The following is a 13,886-nucleotide window of genomic DNA, read 5'->3' on the forward strand; positions in this document are numbered from 1 at the left end:
TACAGGCGAGCACCACCATGCTCAGCTAATTTTTGTATTTTTAGTAGAGATGGGCCATGTTGTCCAGGCTGGTCTCAGACTCCTGGCCTCAAGTGATCTACCCGCCTTGGGCTCCCAAAGGGCTGGGATTACAAGCGTGAGCCATCGCACCTGGTCTAGAAATTTTTTTAAAGGAAAGATGCCGGGACATCTCACGGAACTGAAAGACCAGCTGAAGGCCCCACAGCCTGGAGCTGGGGCAGGAAGTGAGGCAGTTCCAGGGACCTCAGGACAGAAGTTCATAGACCTCTTTCCTTGGGACACTGCCAGAAACTCACTTCTGCTCTAGCAGCAACCAGACTGAGTTTCTCAGGTCCAAATTTCAAATCTCTCCGAGAGTCTGATTGGCCAGCTAGATGAGATGGCCATCGTGGGAAGATGAGCTTGGGCTGGGGAGGCGGCTCGTTTGTTTTTTTTTTTTTTTTTAAGACAGAGTCTCACTCAGTCGCCCAGGCTGGAGTGCAGTGGCATGATCTCGGCTCACTGCAAGCTCCGCCTCCTGGGTTCATGCCATTCTCCTGCCTCAGCCTCCCGAGTAGCTGGGACTACAGGTGCCCGCCACCATGACCGGCTAATTTTTTTTGTATTTTTAGTAGAGACGGGGTTTCACCGTATCAGCCAGGATGGTCTCGGTCCCCTCACCTAGTGATCTGCCCACCTTGGCCTTCCAAAGTGCTCGGGTTACAGGCGTGAGCCACCGTGCCCGGCCAAGGGATGAGGCTCGGGTTTTAACAACATGGCCACTGGGGGGCAGTTATGAGTCAGTTTACCAGAATCCAATTCATTGGTTTTCAGCTTGACACTTCACCGCATTTATTTGTTTCTCTTAACCATCAGGTCTTCATTACCTGGCTTTTGTTTTGTCTTCACAACAGCATTCTGGGAGAATGTTGAATGCAAGGGAGCTGACTCAGCTGTCTGCTGTTGAGCTGGAGACAGAGTGGGAGATTGAATATAAATGGCCCCCAGCCTTGACAAAAGTGTCAAGAAATGTGGAGAAGCCCCTGAAAAAAACTGAGATTAAGCTTCTTTCACCCTAGCAGAAAAAAAGCAGGAAGTTAGGAATCAAGCTGTCAAATAAGGAAGTTTTATTTATTGCATGCTTGGGTTTTGGACTAAGAGTTTACCCCTAGCCATGTCTCATACCCTTTCTTTCCCGGTCCTGCAAAGCTTAACATGGGAGGTAGAGATTTTTGTCTCTTCTTCTTCTTCTCTCTCTCTCTCTTTTTTTTTTTTTTTTTTTCCAATCAGGCACTCTCTGTACCCATGCCACCCTGAGGAAGACAAAATATGAGAGGATCTAGCAAAGCCTCTGCAAAAATGATTAATGTGAATATTCCCATCCCGACTTCCTAGGAAAAAGTTGTATTATAAAATGAAAGAATAATTGAAGAAAATATAGCTCCCGAAAAATCCATAAAGATGGACAGGAAAAATCAAGAATTCTATGGGGCTCTTAATGGGTCAAGACCCAGAGGGCAGAGATCATCCGGCAGGCTGGAAACCGGCTAAGTGTTTAGAATGGCTTGTGTACTGGTGTGAAGTGAGGAATTGAAAGAGAGCAGGAGAAGGATGTGAAAGATATTTTTCTATGTATTAAGAGTGCACTGGCCAGATGTGGTGGCTCACGCCTGTAATCCCAGCACTTTTGGGAGGCTGAGGCAGGTGGATTGCTTGGGCACAGGAGTTTGAGACCAGTCTGGGCACCATGGTAGAATCCCATCTCTATCAAAAATACAAAAATTAGCCAGGTGTGGTGGTGCAAGCCTGTAGTCCCAGCTACTCTGGAGGCTGGGGTGGGAGGATCACTTGGACCTGGGAGGTGATGGTTACAGTGAGCCAAGATCAAGTGAGCCAAGATCACACCACTGCCCTCCAGCCTGAGTGACAGTAAGACCCTATCTCAAAAAAAAAAATAAAAATAAAAATAAAAATAAAAGAGTGTACCTCTGCCCATGTCCCTTAACTTTGGTATTTCCTCCTGAGATTGAGAAAATATTAGAAATACTTCTCCTTTATTTTGATCATTGTTCTGTTTCTCTCAATGTGACTGGCTAGTTTCAGACTAATAAGGCTTCCCCTGTTTTCATAGGTTTACCCCTCTCTTCTGTAAACAAGGGCTTCCACTCAAGCCTGGTCATCACTGGGAGTTGAGGAGCTGGGGTTGACCATTCTTTGCTGTAATAATTTTAACCGTGGCCAAGTTCCTGGTGGGCAGCAAAGGTAGGTTGGGATCCTTGATGTACTCTTGGACCCAGTCGTCACTGGGGTTGGTGCAGACTTCTCGGTTCCTTTTGGTGACGAAGCTGCAGAGGCAGAATTAGACCGTCATGGGCTGCAGACTTGGGCAGGGGTCCGGTGCACACCCCCACCTCTGGTTCATATGGAGCTCACTTTATGTTCTTTAAAGCTTCCCTGGGCCTCTCCTGGCTGTGTTCCCTCAGAGAGCCTCTCTCTCTGGCCTCAGAACCTTACCATCCCTTCTCTCAGTTCCTTCTCTACTCAGCCTAGACCCTCAAGCTTGGGTTTCATAATGGACCACATAGCTAAAAGTGGCAAAATTAGGAATTAATCCCAGGCCCCTGAGAGCCAAAGGCCAAACTCTTAGCCACTACTCCACTGCTTCTAGCATGGAGACCTTAGCCATTACCCCACTGCTTCTAGTATGGAGACCTTAGCCATTACCCCACTGCTTCTAGCATGGAGACCTTAGCCATTACCCCACTGCTTCTAGCTTGGAGATCTCTTGGTCCCGTGTATTTCATTCCTGCCCCTGAGCTCCCTGTCCCTCTCCACAGAAATATCTACAAGGACTTGCTTACATGATTGCTGGCAGGTGGCAGTTGAGGGCCTTTCTGTATCCCACCACCAGTCTCCTTGGCAACACTTTCTCATAATACTTCAGGCAGCAGGTGGATGGGGTGTTCACCCACTCAGGAACTTCTGAAGGAATCATATTGCAAGCTGAGCCAGGGAAGCAGAGGGGAGACCACAGCTGCCCACCTCTGACTCCCACCATTTGCGTTTCACTCCTCTGATAGCAAAGCCGTCTGTTAGAGGAGACCAATGATAGCTTGACTTGTAATGGAGAAAGTGCAAAAGATGAATCCCTTTGGGGGACATACATTTAGAACCCTCAGCCTCTGAGCTGAGTGTCAACTGCAAATGACTTGGTTATTCACACTTGCCAAGGAACCGGGAGGAAGCTGGCTCACTCTTTTGTTTATTGGTGACTTGATCTGGCAAACGTGTTGAGCTAGTATTATATGCTGGGCTCTATGGGGGTAAAAACATGAGGAAAATACAGTCACTACCCTTAAGTAACTTACAGACTAGTCAGGGTTGAAAGAGAAATTGAAAAGTTAAACAAACACTACCATAGAATGTGGTCCAGGATAGAACAGACTTTGGCATAAGGTGCTATGGGAACAGAATGAGGGGCCCCTAACCCATCCTTGGTGGTTGAGGAAGAAGTCTCAAAGCAAGTGAGGCCTGCATTGATTCGTAAAGGATGAGTAGGATTTAGACACACAGCTGGGTGTGGTGGCTCATGCCTGTAATCCCAGCACTTTGGGAGGCCGAGGCGGGCAGATCACCTGAGGTCAGAAGTTTGAGACCAGCCTGGCCAACATGGTGAAACCCCATCTCTACTAACAAAAATTAGCCGGGCATGGTGGTGCATGCCTGTAATCCCAGCTACTCGGGAGGCTGAGGCAGGAGAATCACTTAAACCTGGGAGTCAGAGGTTGCGGTGAGCCAAGATTGTGCCACTGCACCGCAGCCTGGGCGAAAGAGTGACTCCATCTCAAAAGAAAAAAAAAAAAAAGGATTTAGACACACAAAGGACTTATAGAATCTGGAAGAAAGAAATTCAGGAAAGCCTGAAGGTAGGGGAAGCTCAGTGTGTCTTGGGAGTGCTGGGCAGTTTGGGTGGCTGGCATACAAGGTAGGAAGGAATGAATGGGCAGAGATGAAACTGGAGAGAGAGGAGGGTCTGGTCACACACCTGCTGAGCTACTGAGGAATTTGGACTCTATCTTAGAGGTATTGGAGAGGCGGAGGTTAGGGGGAAGGGTGAGAGAGTAGAGCCATTAGAGACAGAAGTTAGAGCAGAAGGAAAAAGTATATGATTTAGGCTTTGGGGTCAGACAGCTTGGGTTGGAATTTTGACTTGACTGGAATTTTGATTTGAATCATGGGCAAATTTCTTAATCTCCCTAGGTTTCAGTTTCCTCATCTATTAAGTCGGGGTAAATGATACTTACTTGTATCCTAGGATCATGGTTAGAATTCGGTGAGAAAATGATTGGAAAACCCTTAACTCAGAGCCTGGCACACAGAAAGGCTCAATCAGTGCTTATTATAATTAAGAGCCAATGGTAGTAATGACTGCTCTTCTTGCCTTGGAAATGGCTCTTCCCCCCCCACCCCCATCTCTTTGATGTATGTAGGATACTGGACTTGATTGGTTATTGTTGCTGTGTTTCCTCTGAGCTGTCCTGACTACACATCAATTGGGGATACTACACAAGAGGTCAGTCCAGAGATCTCTCCCAGCCCCCAAACCTTCAGAGTGCAAATCTTTTTGTAGCTTGACCCCTTTGCCTCCAGTGAGTGGCAAAGCTTGGGACATCTTGAGAGCACCATCTTGCTGATCCATGCTTTGGGTGGGCCATTTTCTCTTTCTTGAAGCCTGAACCCACTGCACTGGCCTCATTGACTCTCCCAAAGAGCCTTGTTTCCCCCTCCCACACAGTCCCTCTGTAAGTGATGCTCATATCACTGGTTCTCTCTTTTTTTTTTTTTTTTTGAGACAGAGTCTCGCTCTGTCGCCCAGGCTGGAGTGCAGTGGCGCAATCTCAGCTCACTGCAAGCTCCGCCTCCCAGGTTCACGCCATTCTCCTGCCTCAGCCTCTCCGAGTAGCTGGGACTACAGGCGCCCACCACCACGCCCGGCTAATTTTTTGTATTTTTAGTAGAGACAGGGTTTCACCATGGTCTCGATCTCCTGACCTCGTGATCCGCCCGCCTCGGCCTCCCAAAGTGCTGGGATTACAAGTGTGAGCCACCGCGCCTGGCTATCATTGGTTCTCAAAGCAAAGTTTACAAAGACCAGGGTCATCCTGAGAGTATGTGGGCAGATTACATGGTGCACCTGACCCTTGCTCCTTTGTGTTTACACAGGCAGAGTCAGGCCAGACTACATGCCAGGGTGACTTTAAGAGAGAAAAGAGGCCAGGCATGGTGGCTTATACCTGTAATCCTAGCACTTTGGGAGGCTGAGGTGGGCAGATCACCAGGTCAGGAGTTCGAGACCAGCCTGACCAACATGGTGAAACCCCGTCTCTACTAAAAATACAAAAATTAGCTGGGCGTGGTGGTGTGTGCCTGTGATCCCAGCTACTCAGGAGGCTGAGGCAGGAGAATCACTTGAACCCGGGAGGCGGAGGTTATGGTGAGCTGAGATCATGCCACTGCACTCCAGCCTAGGCAACAAGAGTGAAACGCCATCACAAAACAAAACAAAACAAAAAACCCAAAAACAAAAAAACAAAACAGAAAAGAATGGCTGGGGCAGCCTAGGGCATGTACACGTCTTTGTCCCCCCAACCCCCATCACCAGGTCCTCATAAACAATGATAGAGGGAGGAGATACCGAGGGGTAAAACAAACCCCATCTGCCATAGGCCCCAATTCTCCCTTTCCCCACAGCTCCAAAACCTTTCAACCCCTTTCCTCTTTTCTGCAGATTTTATTTAGTCACAGGCTGGGGGATGGAGAAGGGGACCATAGATTCCCAAACAGCCATTCCACTGGGACTCATTTTGGTTGTCTGATAGTCCCAGCAACCTGTGCCAGCCTTGATGAGGAAGGGGTGTCTCGGTTCAGACTCCCAATTCCTGGGCTTAGATCCACATGATTGTTTGAACCTTCCATCCTCTCGCAACTCATTCTTCCAGGGCACCTGCCACTTTTCTTTCTCATCCGCGTGCCTCCCCGTCCCTTTCATTGCATGCACTTCTTGTTGCATTTTCTGCTGCTTTCTTAGCCTCGCCTCCTGAATGATCATTCCTGTTCACCACGCTTGGGACTCCTGAGGAAATGGTGACCGTTTCCTGGAACTACTTACCCCAGAAAGATCCGGACCAACCCCAGCTCTACTTACCAAGGGGAGAATTGGAGGTCAGGAGCTATGCATGAAGGTGGGGAGAGCCCACAGGGTCTTATGAGGCCAGAGACCCAACAGCGCCCTTGGCACCACCTCCCTCCCAGCTGCTCCATCCCCCTTTCTCCTTCCTGCCCTACAGAGACAAGTAGACTCACTTGGCTGGCTGCAAGAAGCCGAAGTAATGATAAGGATGAGGACAAGGAGAGACAGGGCAGCCTCAGAGACCTTCATCCTCTCAGCGGGGCAGTACAGCTTCAGGGAGAGCTGAATGAAGATGTTGTCTGCTGCTGGTGGTCCGCTTGCCAACTACTCAGCTCTCTGGACCTTGACCGCATCAGAGCCGATAGAGGAGGAGAAACAACAGGCCTCAGTGTTTGCTGAAACAGAGGGCAGCAGAGGATGGGACTTGGTGCAGAGTTGAATTCAATAGAATCTGAATTCATGTGAAGAAATGGACGAATGTGTGTCAGCTACCTTACATGCCCTATCTTATATAATCCTTAAAATAGTGAAGTAGCGATTATTACTTCCCTGGGACTACTGAGGCTTAGAGGCTAAATAAATTGTCCAAGGTCACCTGGGTGGATAGGCAGGATGAAAAACCAGATCTGTTTGATTTCACCATGTTACCTGCCACCATTTGTATGTTGGGGAAGGGCAGGCAGGGTTGAACCACACCAGCTTCCCCCAGGTGATCAGTCTTGGGGAGAATGAGCGCAAAGCAGGATTACAGAGCCCAGACTGAGGCAAGGGTAGGGCTTAGTTGCCTCTAAGAAGGATATGCCCCCTCCCAGTCCAAGGCCATATGATTGAACTCACACTCTTTCATGTCACAGCGTATGCTAATACTCCAAAAAAAAAAAAAAAAAATGTGCCTGATCCTTGGGTCCCCATTTGTTGCTGGACCATTTGACTTATTTGTCAGTGTTTTTACTTATCTCTTTGGACCTCGGACTTTGGACTAATTTTTAGGTGTAGCCAGCCCGCTGATCCCTCCTGGGTGCCCCCATGGCCAACCATGACCAGCAGGGGACCCTCCAACTCTGTGCACTTGACAACCTGCATCTGTGCTCCAGGACTCCAGCTTCTGCCCTTCTGGCCTGGGCTCTGGCTGGACCTGTCCCACAGCCTCCTGTCTCTTCAGGTGCCTCAGGACCCTTTCCCATGTTGAAAGCTGCATTTAGAGAAGAGTTCAAAGATATAAGGGATTTTGCTGTTGATGGACAGCGAGCTTTAGAGGCATAGGTGATGTGTTTCAGGCGTTGAGGGCAGTGGGAGGCAGAGGCAGAAACAGGGACTGTGCAGATCCTTATGGGGCTTTCTGCTTGGCATGACTGCTCATAGATACGTAAACCATATAATGCAGTTAGTCCTGGTGGGTTCAAGGCTTCACCTGGTGGTGAAGCTGTGGCTTTTTGTGAGGGCAGGGAGGTACGTATGTGGGGCATCCTCTTGACCTCTGTTTTTGGAGGTGACAAGGCCTGAGAAGCCTGGTCGTAACTTTGGCATGCAGGTCCCCGTATGGCCCTTACTGTGGCCCACAAGCCCTTGTCTGTGGAAGGCTGGAGGCCAGGAAATGGTGGTCATAATCCCTACTCTGGGCAAGCTCTTATTCCAAGTACACAGAGCTACTCCTTGGGCGCTGAAGATGGGTTTGAGAGCTTATTCTTGGAGCATAGGCCTCCTCTTGATTCCTGTCTTATTCCATCTGTCCCTCCCTCCCTCCCTCCCTCTTTCTCTCCATCCATCCATCCATCCATCCATCCATCCCTCCCTCCCTCCCTTCCTCCCTCCCTCCTTCCCTCCCTCCATCCCTCCCTCTCTCCATCCCTCCATCCATTTCTCCCTCCCTTCATCCTTCCATCCACCCATTCCTCCCTTCCTTCATCCATCCATCCACCCATCCATCCATCCATCCATCCATCCATTTCCTGAATACCTGGTATGGGCCAGGCTCTCTGCTAAGCCTTCTAGGGGATAAAAAAATTAGTAAAACAATATAGTATAATCTGGTGTATGTAAGCGAAGGGGAGGGATTGGGTAAAATGTCTTCATGAATCATTCCTATTCCAGACAGCAATGAGGAAAGGCCTTGGAAACAGCACAGAAAAAAGGACTATGGAGTTTGCCTGCTATAGAGAGCCCTTTATGAAGTGTTACCTAAAAAATCAAATGATGATTCCTAGCTTTTACACTTGTCATGAAGCTTAAATAAGATAACGCATACAGACTGCCTAGCAGAGTGCTTGGAGTATAGAAAGCATTAAGAAAATGGGGTCTGCTACTGTTGTTGTTGAGGAGGAGACGGTCTTTAGAGAGATTTTCTTTCTCACTTTCTGCTTCTCACTACCTGCATTGCGGGCCTGACCTATTTTTTGTACCAGGCTCCAGCGAAACTTCTGCAGAGCGAGGCTTGATGCTGAGGGTGCCACACCCAGGCTGGACTCCCTGGTGTCCTCAGTGCATGGCCAATGAGTAAATCCAGCAGAAAGGAATGAGGCCGGGGAAGGGCATGAGTGGTCTTTAATTCAAGGCAGGGAAGCTCCAAGAGGGTGACTGGGGCTGAGAGTTAGGGGTGGGTGGAGGAGGGGCCTTGGCATCTTCTCTTTAGGTCTCTGAGCTGTGCCTTCGCCACCCCCCAGGTCACTCAGTTCTCCTCCATGTCCTTGATGTAGTCCTGGACCCACTCGTCACTGGGGTTGGTACAGATGGAATGGCCCCTTTTGGTGATGAAGCTGTGGAGCAAGAGGGAGAAGGATCACAAACCAAGGGGCCCAGGGGCCGGAAGAGAGAGCCCATCTTCCCTCCCTCCTAAATTCCCCACCTGACCTAGACTGCTTTTCCATTCTTCCATAGAGGCAGCTTAGAGCCAGCCTCCTTCTGAGACATACTCTTTTGTTCCTAGGGCCCCTAGACCCATCTAGTCTCTGTGTCCCCCTGAGGAAGTGCCCTCTTGCCTTCTTCTCCCTTCTCTGTCACCTCCCCATCCATGGGGTAAGTTTCCCCATGGCTCCTGCAGGCTCCAGCCAGAAAGTGCCCAGATTGCCCCTCAGCTCCCTCTCCCCATGTAGTCACACCTGGGAGGTACGCTGGGGGTCCCCATTCCACCACTCCCTGCCTCCCTCCAGGAGGCCCTGCTGGCTCCCTCTCCCCCCAGTGTGATGTGTGTGTGCCACCTACACAATTCCAGGCTTGGAGCACTGGCTGTTGGTCTCATAGTAATCCATAATCCGCTGACGCGGGATCTTGTAGGTAGTGTAGGTGAAGCAGCACTCTGAGGGGTGGTAAGGTCCCCCTGAGGAGAGAGCATCAGATGCTGAGGAGGGGCCCCTTGTTAAAGGCCATACCGTTGGCTGCTCCTGCAAGCTGAGGGCATGGAGGAGGGAAGGAAGGAGGAGACAGCCCCACAGAACTTGGAGGGGAAAGTAGGCTTTCCTCATCTTCTCCTTCTCCATGGTACTCCCGGGCTCTTCTTTTTCTCCTCCCTCATCAGCAATCACCCTCCCTCCTTTTCTTCAACCCCTCTTGGAAAGACTGGTGGATGACTTTCAACTCCAGGGTTGAAGAGCAGCACACTCAGATCTTCTTACACCATCTCTGGGGGCCCACTGGCAGAGAAGGCTAGGGACTTGGCCAATATCATGCAGCCTTCATGCCTTATTCGGGAAAGGTGCTCCAAACAGGAGGAATATTTGGAAGAAATCCCAATAGGGGTTTGGAGACATGCCATTTGGGAATGCAGACCCAGCCTCTCCTAGTGCTCCACCCTGCCCATGTCCCCTCTGAACCGACAACCTGCAGAGAGAGCAGGATGCCCACAGCAAGCCCCAAGGACAATGGCCACAGAGTCAGGGCACCCAAATCCTAACCTAACCTTGCCTGTGCTTCCTGTGTACTGTGGCCATTTTACTTTCCCCCATTCCCTCCTCTGCAAATGAGGCCCTTGGACTGGATCAGTGGTTTTTACACTGAGCTCCCTGGAGCTCTGGGGGCCTCAGGGACTATTGTGGAGGCCCTGCTGCATTTGAGAGTGGTGTCTTGTACCCTACTCAACCCATTTTTTTCTGTTTGACATATTGGGCCTCTGTGGAAGATTTTGCTTGAAGAAAAGGTTTTGTGGTCTAAAAAGTTTTAAAAATCACTGGATTAGGTGATTTTTCATCCATTTTCTGATTGAGAAGTTTCATGGCTCTTATAGGAGAAGCAAGGAGGTGACAGCAGTCACCCCAAGCTTGAATTATAGAGGTAGCAGGAAGGACATTGTAGGCCAAGAGCCCTGTACAAACAGGCACATGTTGTGGTTATGGAGTGGAGAAATCAGGTGTGTGCCTGTTATGCCACCCTGCTGAATAGAATCATGGGTGTGCATCACAATGGCCTCAGAGGTCACTGAGGGTGGCCAGATGTCTGGGTGGAAGGGCCTCATCCTGTTTTCCAGCTCCATTCCAGGCAGCATCCTCACGATCCAAAGAATGGCATAAGGGGCCCCTGTTTCCTGAGACCCAGTCAGAGCTCCTATACTCTCCCACCTTGTTCCTCTGAGCTGACAAATGACATCGGAGAGGGCAGGTCAAACTGTGCACATACCCACCAACTTTAGCTGTATTTTAACAACCTTCTGTTTCCCCCTAGTTTCTGAAAAGGAGAGTAGGTAAAATGGAAGAGTGATAAATAGTTTTGGTTATCTCTAAAGGCAGCTTATTCTAAGAACTCAGCTGAGAAAAGGGGGCCTAGGATGGACCCCACACTATCGTGTTTCCCCCCAGCCCATACCCAAGCGATGCTGCACTCACCGGGCACAGGTGACGTTGGAAGCAGGCTGGGCCCAAACCTCAGGAGGCCAATGGAAAAATGCCCTTGAGGGGCTCAAGACACTTCTCCTAATCTCCCTGAGGAAATATCCCCCAAATGGGGTGGGCCACTCTTTTTTTTTTTTTTTTTTTTTTTGAGACGGAGTCTCGCTCTGTCGCCCAGGCTGGAGTGCAGTGGCGCAGTCTCGGCTCACTGCAAGCTCCGCCTCCCGGGTTCACGCCATTCTCCCGTCTCAGCCTCTCCGAGTAGCTGGGACTACAGGCGCCCGCCACCACGCCCGGCTAATTTTTTTGTAGTTTTTAGTAGAGACGGGGTTTCACCGTGGTCTCGATCTCCTGACCTCGTGATCCGCCCGCCTCGGCCTCCCAAAGTGCTGGGACTACAAGCGTGAGCCACCGCGCCCGGCCGCCACTCTTTTGCTTAGCGGCAAAGAGAGGGAAATTGAGGGAGTAGAGAGGCAGGCTGTTCTCACTTCATGTCCTTGAGGGCAAGGGAGGACTGGTTCTGGGGTGCAGTGATAAGAGATCAAGGCCATGTGAGGCCTGGAGATTCAGGATCTGTTTATCTGGAGACTAGAGGGCATTTGGGATAGTGGAATGAAGCCTGGAGTCTCCCAAGTCAAGTCTCATTGGTCAAGGCTGGGAGATCCCAACTTAAACTCTTAAGCAGAACCTACAGTCCTAAGTCTCATCTCCATCCTGCTCACCACACCATGGGGTGAAATGCTGTGGTGCTCAGTAGGTAATTCATTTACATAATGGTTGCTATACACACAATTTCAAGAAGATACCAGCCCTCCTTTTCGAGTCCCTGCTCCTGGTCTCCCCCTGAGTCCCAACCTCACTCCTGCTTATTTCCCTGCAGGGACTAGGTTGGAAGGAAGACAAGGCATTGCACTCACGCGAGGAGGATTCAGTCTTGGTCCCTAGGGCGATGGTGATGAGGAGGAAGAAGGGAATGGCAGCCACAGAGACCTTCATGCTGTGGGAAGCTGTTGCAGGAGGATAACTCGCCTGGTGGGGGCTTCAGAGGCTCCTGTGGTGAGGAATTGTTGAGAAATGATCATTGAGGCCAAATATTTTTTTAAAATAAGGGAGCTGAGATTTGGAAGGGAAGTAGGAAAGCAGTGATGCCTCAGCGATTTCATATCCTGCACGTGTGTTGTCAGTGGCCTGAAGGAAGCAGGGAGAGCCAAGGTTTAAGGGAGGAAATGGTCTTCCATCCCCAGTGGGAAGAAGTTCAACTCTTTTGATATAAGCCTTTCCCTAGGCAAGAACATGAGCACAGGGCTGGGGGCATTGTCTCACACTTAGCAAAAGATCTCAAGGCTGGATGTGTCCTGTATCCAATTCCATCTCAGGCCTTAGAACAGGCCACGTGGGGCCTGGACATCCAGGATCTGTTCATCTAGAGACTAGAGGGTGTTTGGGGTAACGGAGTGAGGCCTGGACTCCTCCAAGTCAGGTCTCATTGGTCAAGGCTGGGAAATCCTAACTTAAACTCGAAGCAGAACCTGCAGTTCTCAGTCTCATCTCCACTCTGGTCACCACACCATGGGGTGAAGAAGTGCTGTGGTGCTCAGTAGATAATTCACTTATATAACGGTTGCTATACACACAAGCCACTGTCCCAGATGCCTTATGAATATTAGCCCATTTAATCTTTAGAACAGCAGTTGAGGAAACAGACTCAGAATAAAAGCCTAAGCTTTTGACAGTTGGTAAATGGAACCGGGGTTCAAATTCAGGTGGCCTGGCTTCCAAGTCTGTGTTCTCACCCATTACGCCATAAAGAAACATGGGACTCCCAACAGAGCTCTGTAAAAGCGTATGGGTTTGCTATAAAGCCTTTAGTCTTAGTCCTTTCTGAAATCAGATAGTGGATCTCTTTGGGACCTTCTCCTGGTTTCTCTGACTTTTGCTACAAAGAAGCTTGGTGGGAACCCTGGAAAATGTCTAATTCAGGGATAGCTAGTAGGTTTCATTGATTAGTGGTGGACTAGAGCTCTGTGTTGGAAATGATTCTGAGGCCATGTCCAGGCACATTGGGAAGATACGCTGTGACCGACGTGCAGTTTCTGTTGCAGTGCAGCTTGCATGCTATGTATTTGCCATTTGATTCGTCTAAACTGGCCATTTACTGAATGGAGGCTGGGAATCAGAAAGGACCAGTGACTTGCTCATGTTCACACAGTGATCTGGATGCAGGACAGATCTCATCTCTGCAGACTCTCAGCTTAATGCCCTCACCATGCTGCTCTTGGAGGCACATCCCCCATTCTGCTTGCTGATGTGGTTAGATGGTTATTTAATCTCCTCTCCTCATCTGAATCATCAGGATGGAGAACATCTATTATTTATCTTTGCCCATTCACACAGAACCTAGTGTGTAACAGGGGCTTTATGAATATACATTTTAAAGGAAGGATGAATAAACAAATTGAGCCAGTTCTACATATGTGCATCTTATAGGAAATGGCTGAAATCTCATGGTTAGTTGTGGAGACAGTCATTGATTAAAAATTTTCTATATTTCTTATCATCAATAACAACATTATGTAAACGCTTCAAGTTAAATGATAACAATTGTTATTAGGAACAATCTCAGGAAACAAGTTGTTTATGGGAAAAGTGAGTTGGAAAGAAATAATGCTTACTTCTTGTTTTTGTGGAAACTAGCCAACCTGCCAAGCTGTTTCTAGGAGGCTTACAGGAAGTTCCTGTACTTTTCCAGCAAGCATTGCGTTCCTACCTACATTAGTCTGTATATGCCAACTGCTATCATAAACAATCCAGCAGACTAATTAAATAACAGTTTATTTCTTGCTCATGTTACAGTCCAGTGTGGGTCAGTAGTGGGATGACGG

At 49.2% G+C, this 13,886-nt stretch overlaps 2 protein-coding genes and 1 long non-coding RNA gene across 5 annotated transcripts; 1 reads left to right on the forward strand and 2 right to left on the reverse strand.

Moving 5' to 3' along the window:
• Nucleotides 1–1,110: 1,110 nt before the first annotated feature.
• Nucleotides 1,111–6,516, reverse strand: CCL16 (C-C motif chemokine ligand 16). Its single transcript, XM_055256967.2, has 3 exons — nt 6,364–6,516; nt 2,862–2,982; nt 1,111–2,345 (listed from the first exon to the last, which is right to left on the reverse strand). Exons 1-3 carry the CDS (start codon nt 6,437–6,439, stop codon nt 2,180–2,182), a joined length of 363 nt encoding a protein of 120 aa, XP_055112942.1. The 5' UTR covers nt 6,440–6,516; the 3' UTR covers nt 1,111–2,179.
• Nucleotides 2,230–6,591, forward strand: LOC134735199 (uncharacterized). The gene is made up of 3 exons (XR_010118026.1): nt 2,230–2,262; nt 6,089–6,222; nt 6,348–6,591. It is a non-coding gene; the product is annotated as an uncharacterized lncRNA (long non-coding RNA).
• A 1,741-nt stretch (nt 6,592–8,332) lies between these two features.
• On the reverse strand, nt 8,333–12,080 carry CCL14 (C-C motif chemokine ligand 14). Of its 3 annotated transcripts, XM_055256969.2 has the most exons (4): nt 11,922–12,080; nt 10,796–10,843; nt 9,389–9,503; nt 8,333–8,943 (listed from the first exon to the last, which is right to left on the reverse strand). In XM_055256969.2, exons 1-4 carry the CDS (start codon nt 11,998–12,000, stop codon nt 8,856–8,858), a joined length of 330 nt encoding a protein of 109 aa, XP_055112944.1. In that variant the 5' UTR covers nt 12,001–12,080; the 3' UTR covers nt 8,333–8,855. The 3 variants fall into 3 exon arrangements, with proteins under 3 accessions (XP_055112944.1, XP_055112945.1, XP_063484669.1); XM_055256970.2 differs by lacking the exon at nt 10,796–10,843; XM_063628599.1 differs by lacking the exons at nt 10,796–10,843; nt 11,922–12,080 and having other exon boundaries at nt 8,736–8,943; nt 9,389–10,065.
• Nucleotides 12,081–13,886: the final 1,806 nt, after the last annotated feature.

The sequence above is a fragment of the Symphalangus syndactylus genome, chromosome 20, assembly GCF_028878055.3.
Source record: "Symphalangus syndactylus isolate Jambi chromosome 20, NHGRI_mSymSyn1-v2.1_pri, whole genome shotgun sequence".
In the NCBI taxonomy this organism is placed as follows: domain Eukaryota; kingdom Metazoa; phylum Chordata; class Mammalia; order Primates; family Hylobatidae; genus Symphalangus; species Symphalangus syndactylus.

Bases quoted from the DNA above. Each gene is read 5' to 3' on its own strand.
- CCL16 (XM_055256967.2), bottom strand. From the start codon at position 6,439: ATGAAGGTCTCTGAGGCTGCCCTGTCTCTCCTTGTCCTCATCCTTATC. The intron at 2,983-6,363 runs GTGAGTCTACTT...TGATTCCTTCAG, and splicing joins GGCTTCTTGCAGCCAGCCAA to AAGTTCCTGAGTGGGTGAAC. The intron at 2,346-2,861 runs GTAAGCAAGTCC...CTGCCTCTGCAG, and splicing joins TGCCACCTGCCAGCAATCAT to CTTCGTCACCAAAAGGAACC.
- CCL14 (XM_063628599.1), bottom strand. From the start codon at position 9,663: ATGGAGAAGGAGAAGATGAGGAAAGCCTACTTTCCCCTCCAAGTTCTG. The intron at 8,944-9,388 runs GTAGGTGGCACA...CTTGCTCCACAG, and splicing joins TGCTCCAAGCCTGGAATTGT to CTTCATCACCAAAAGGGGCC.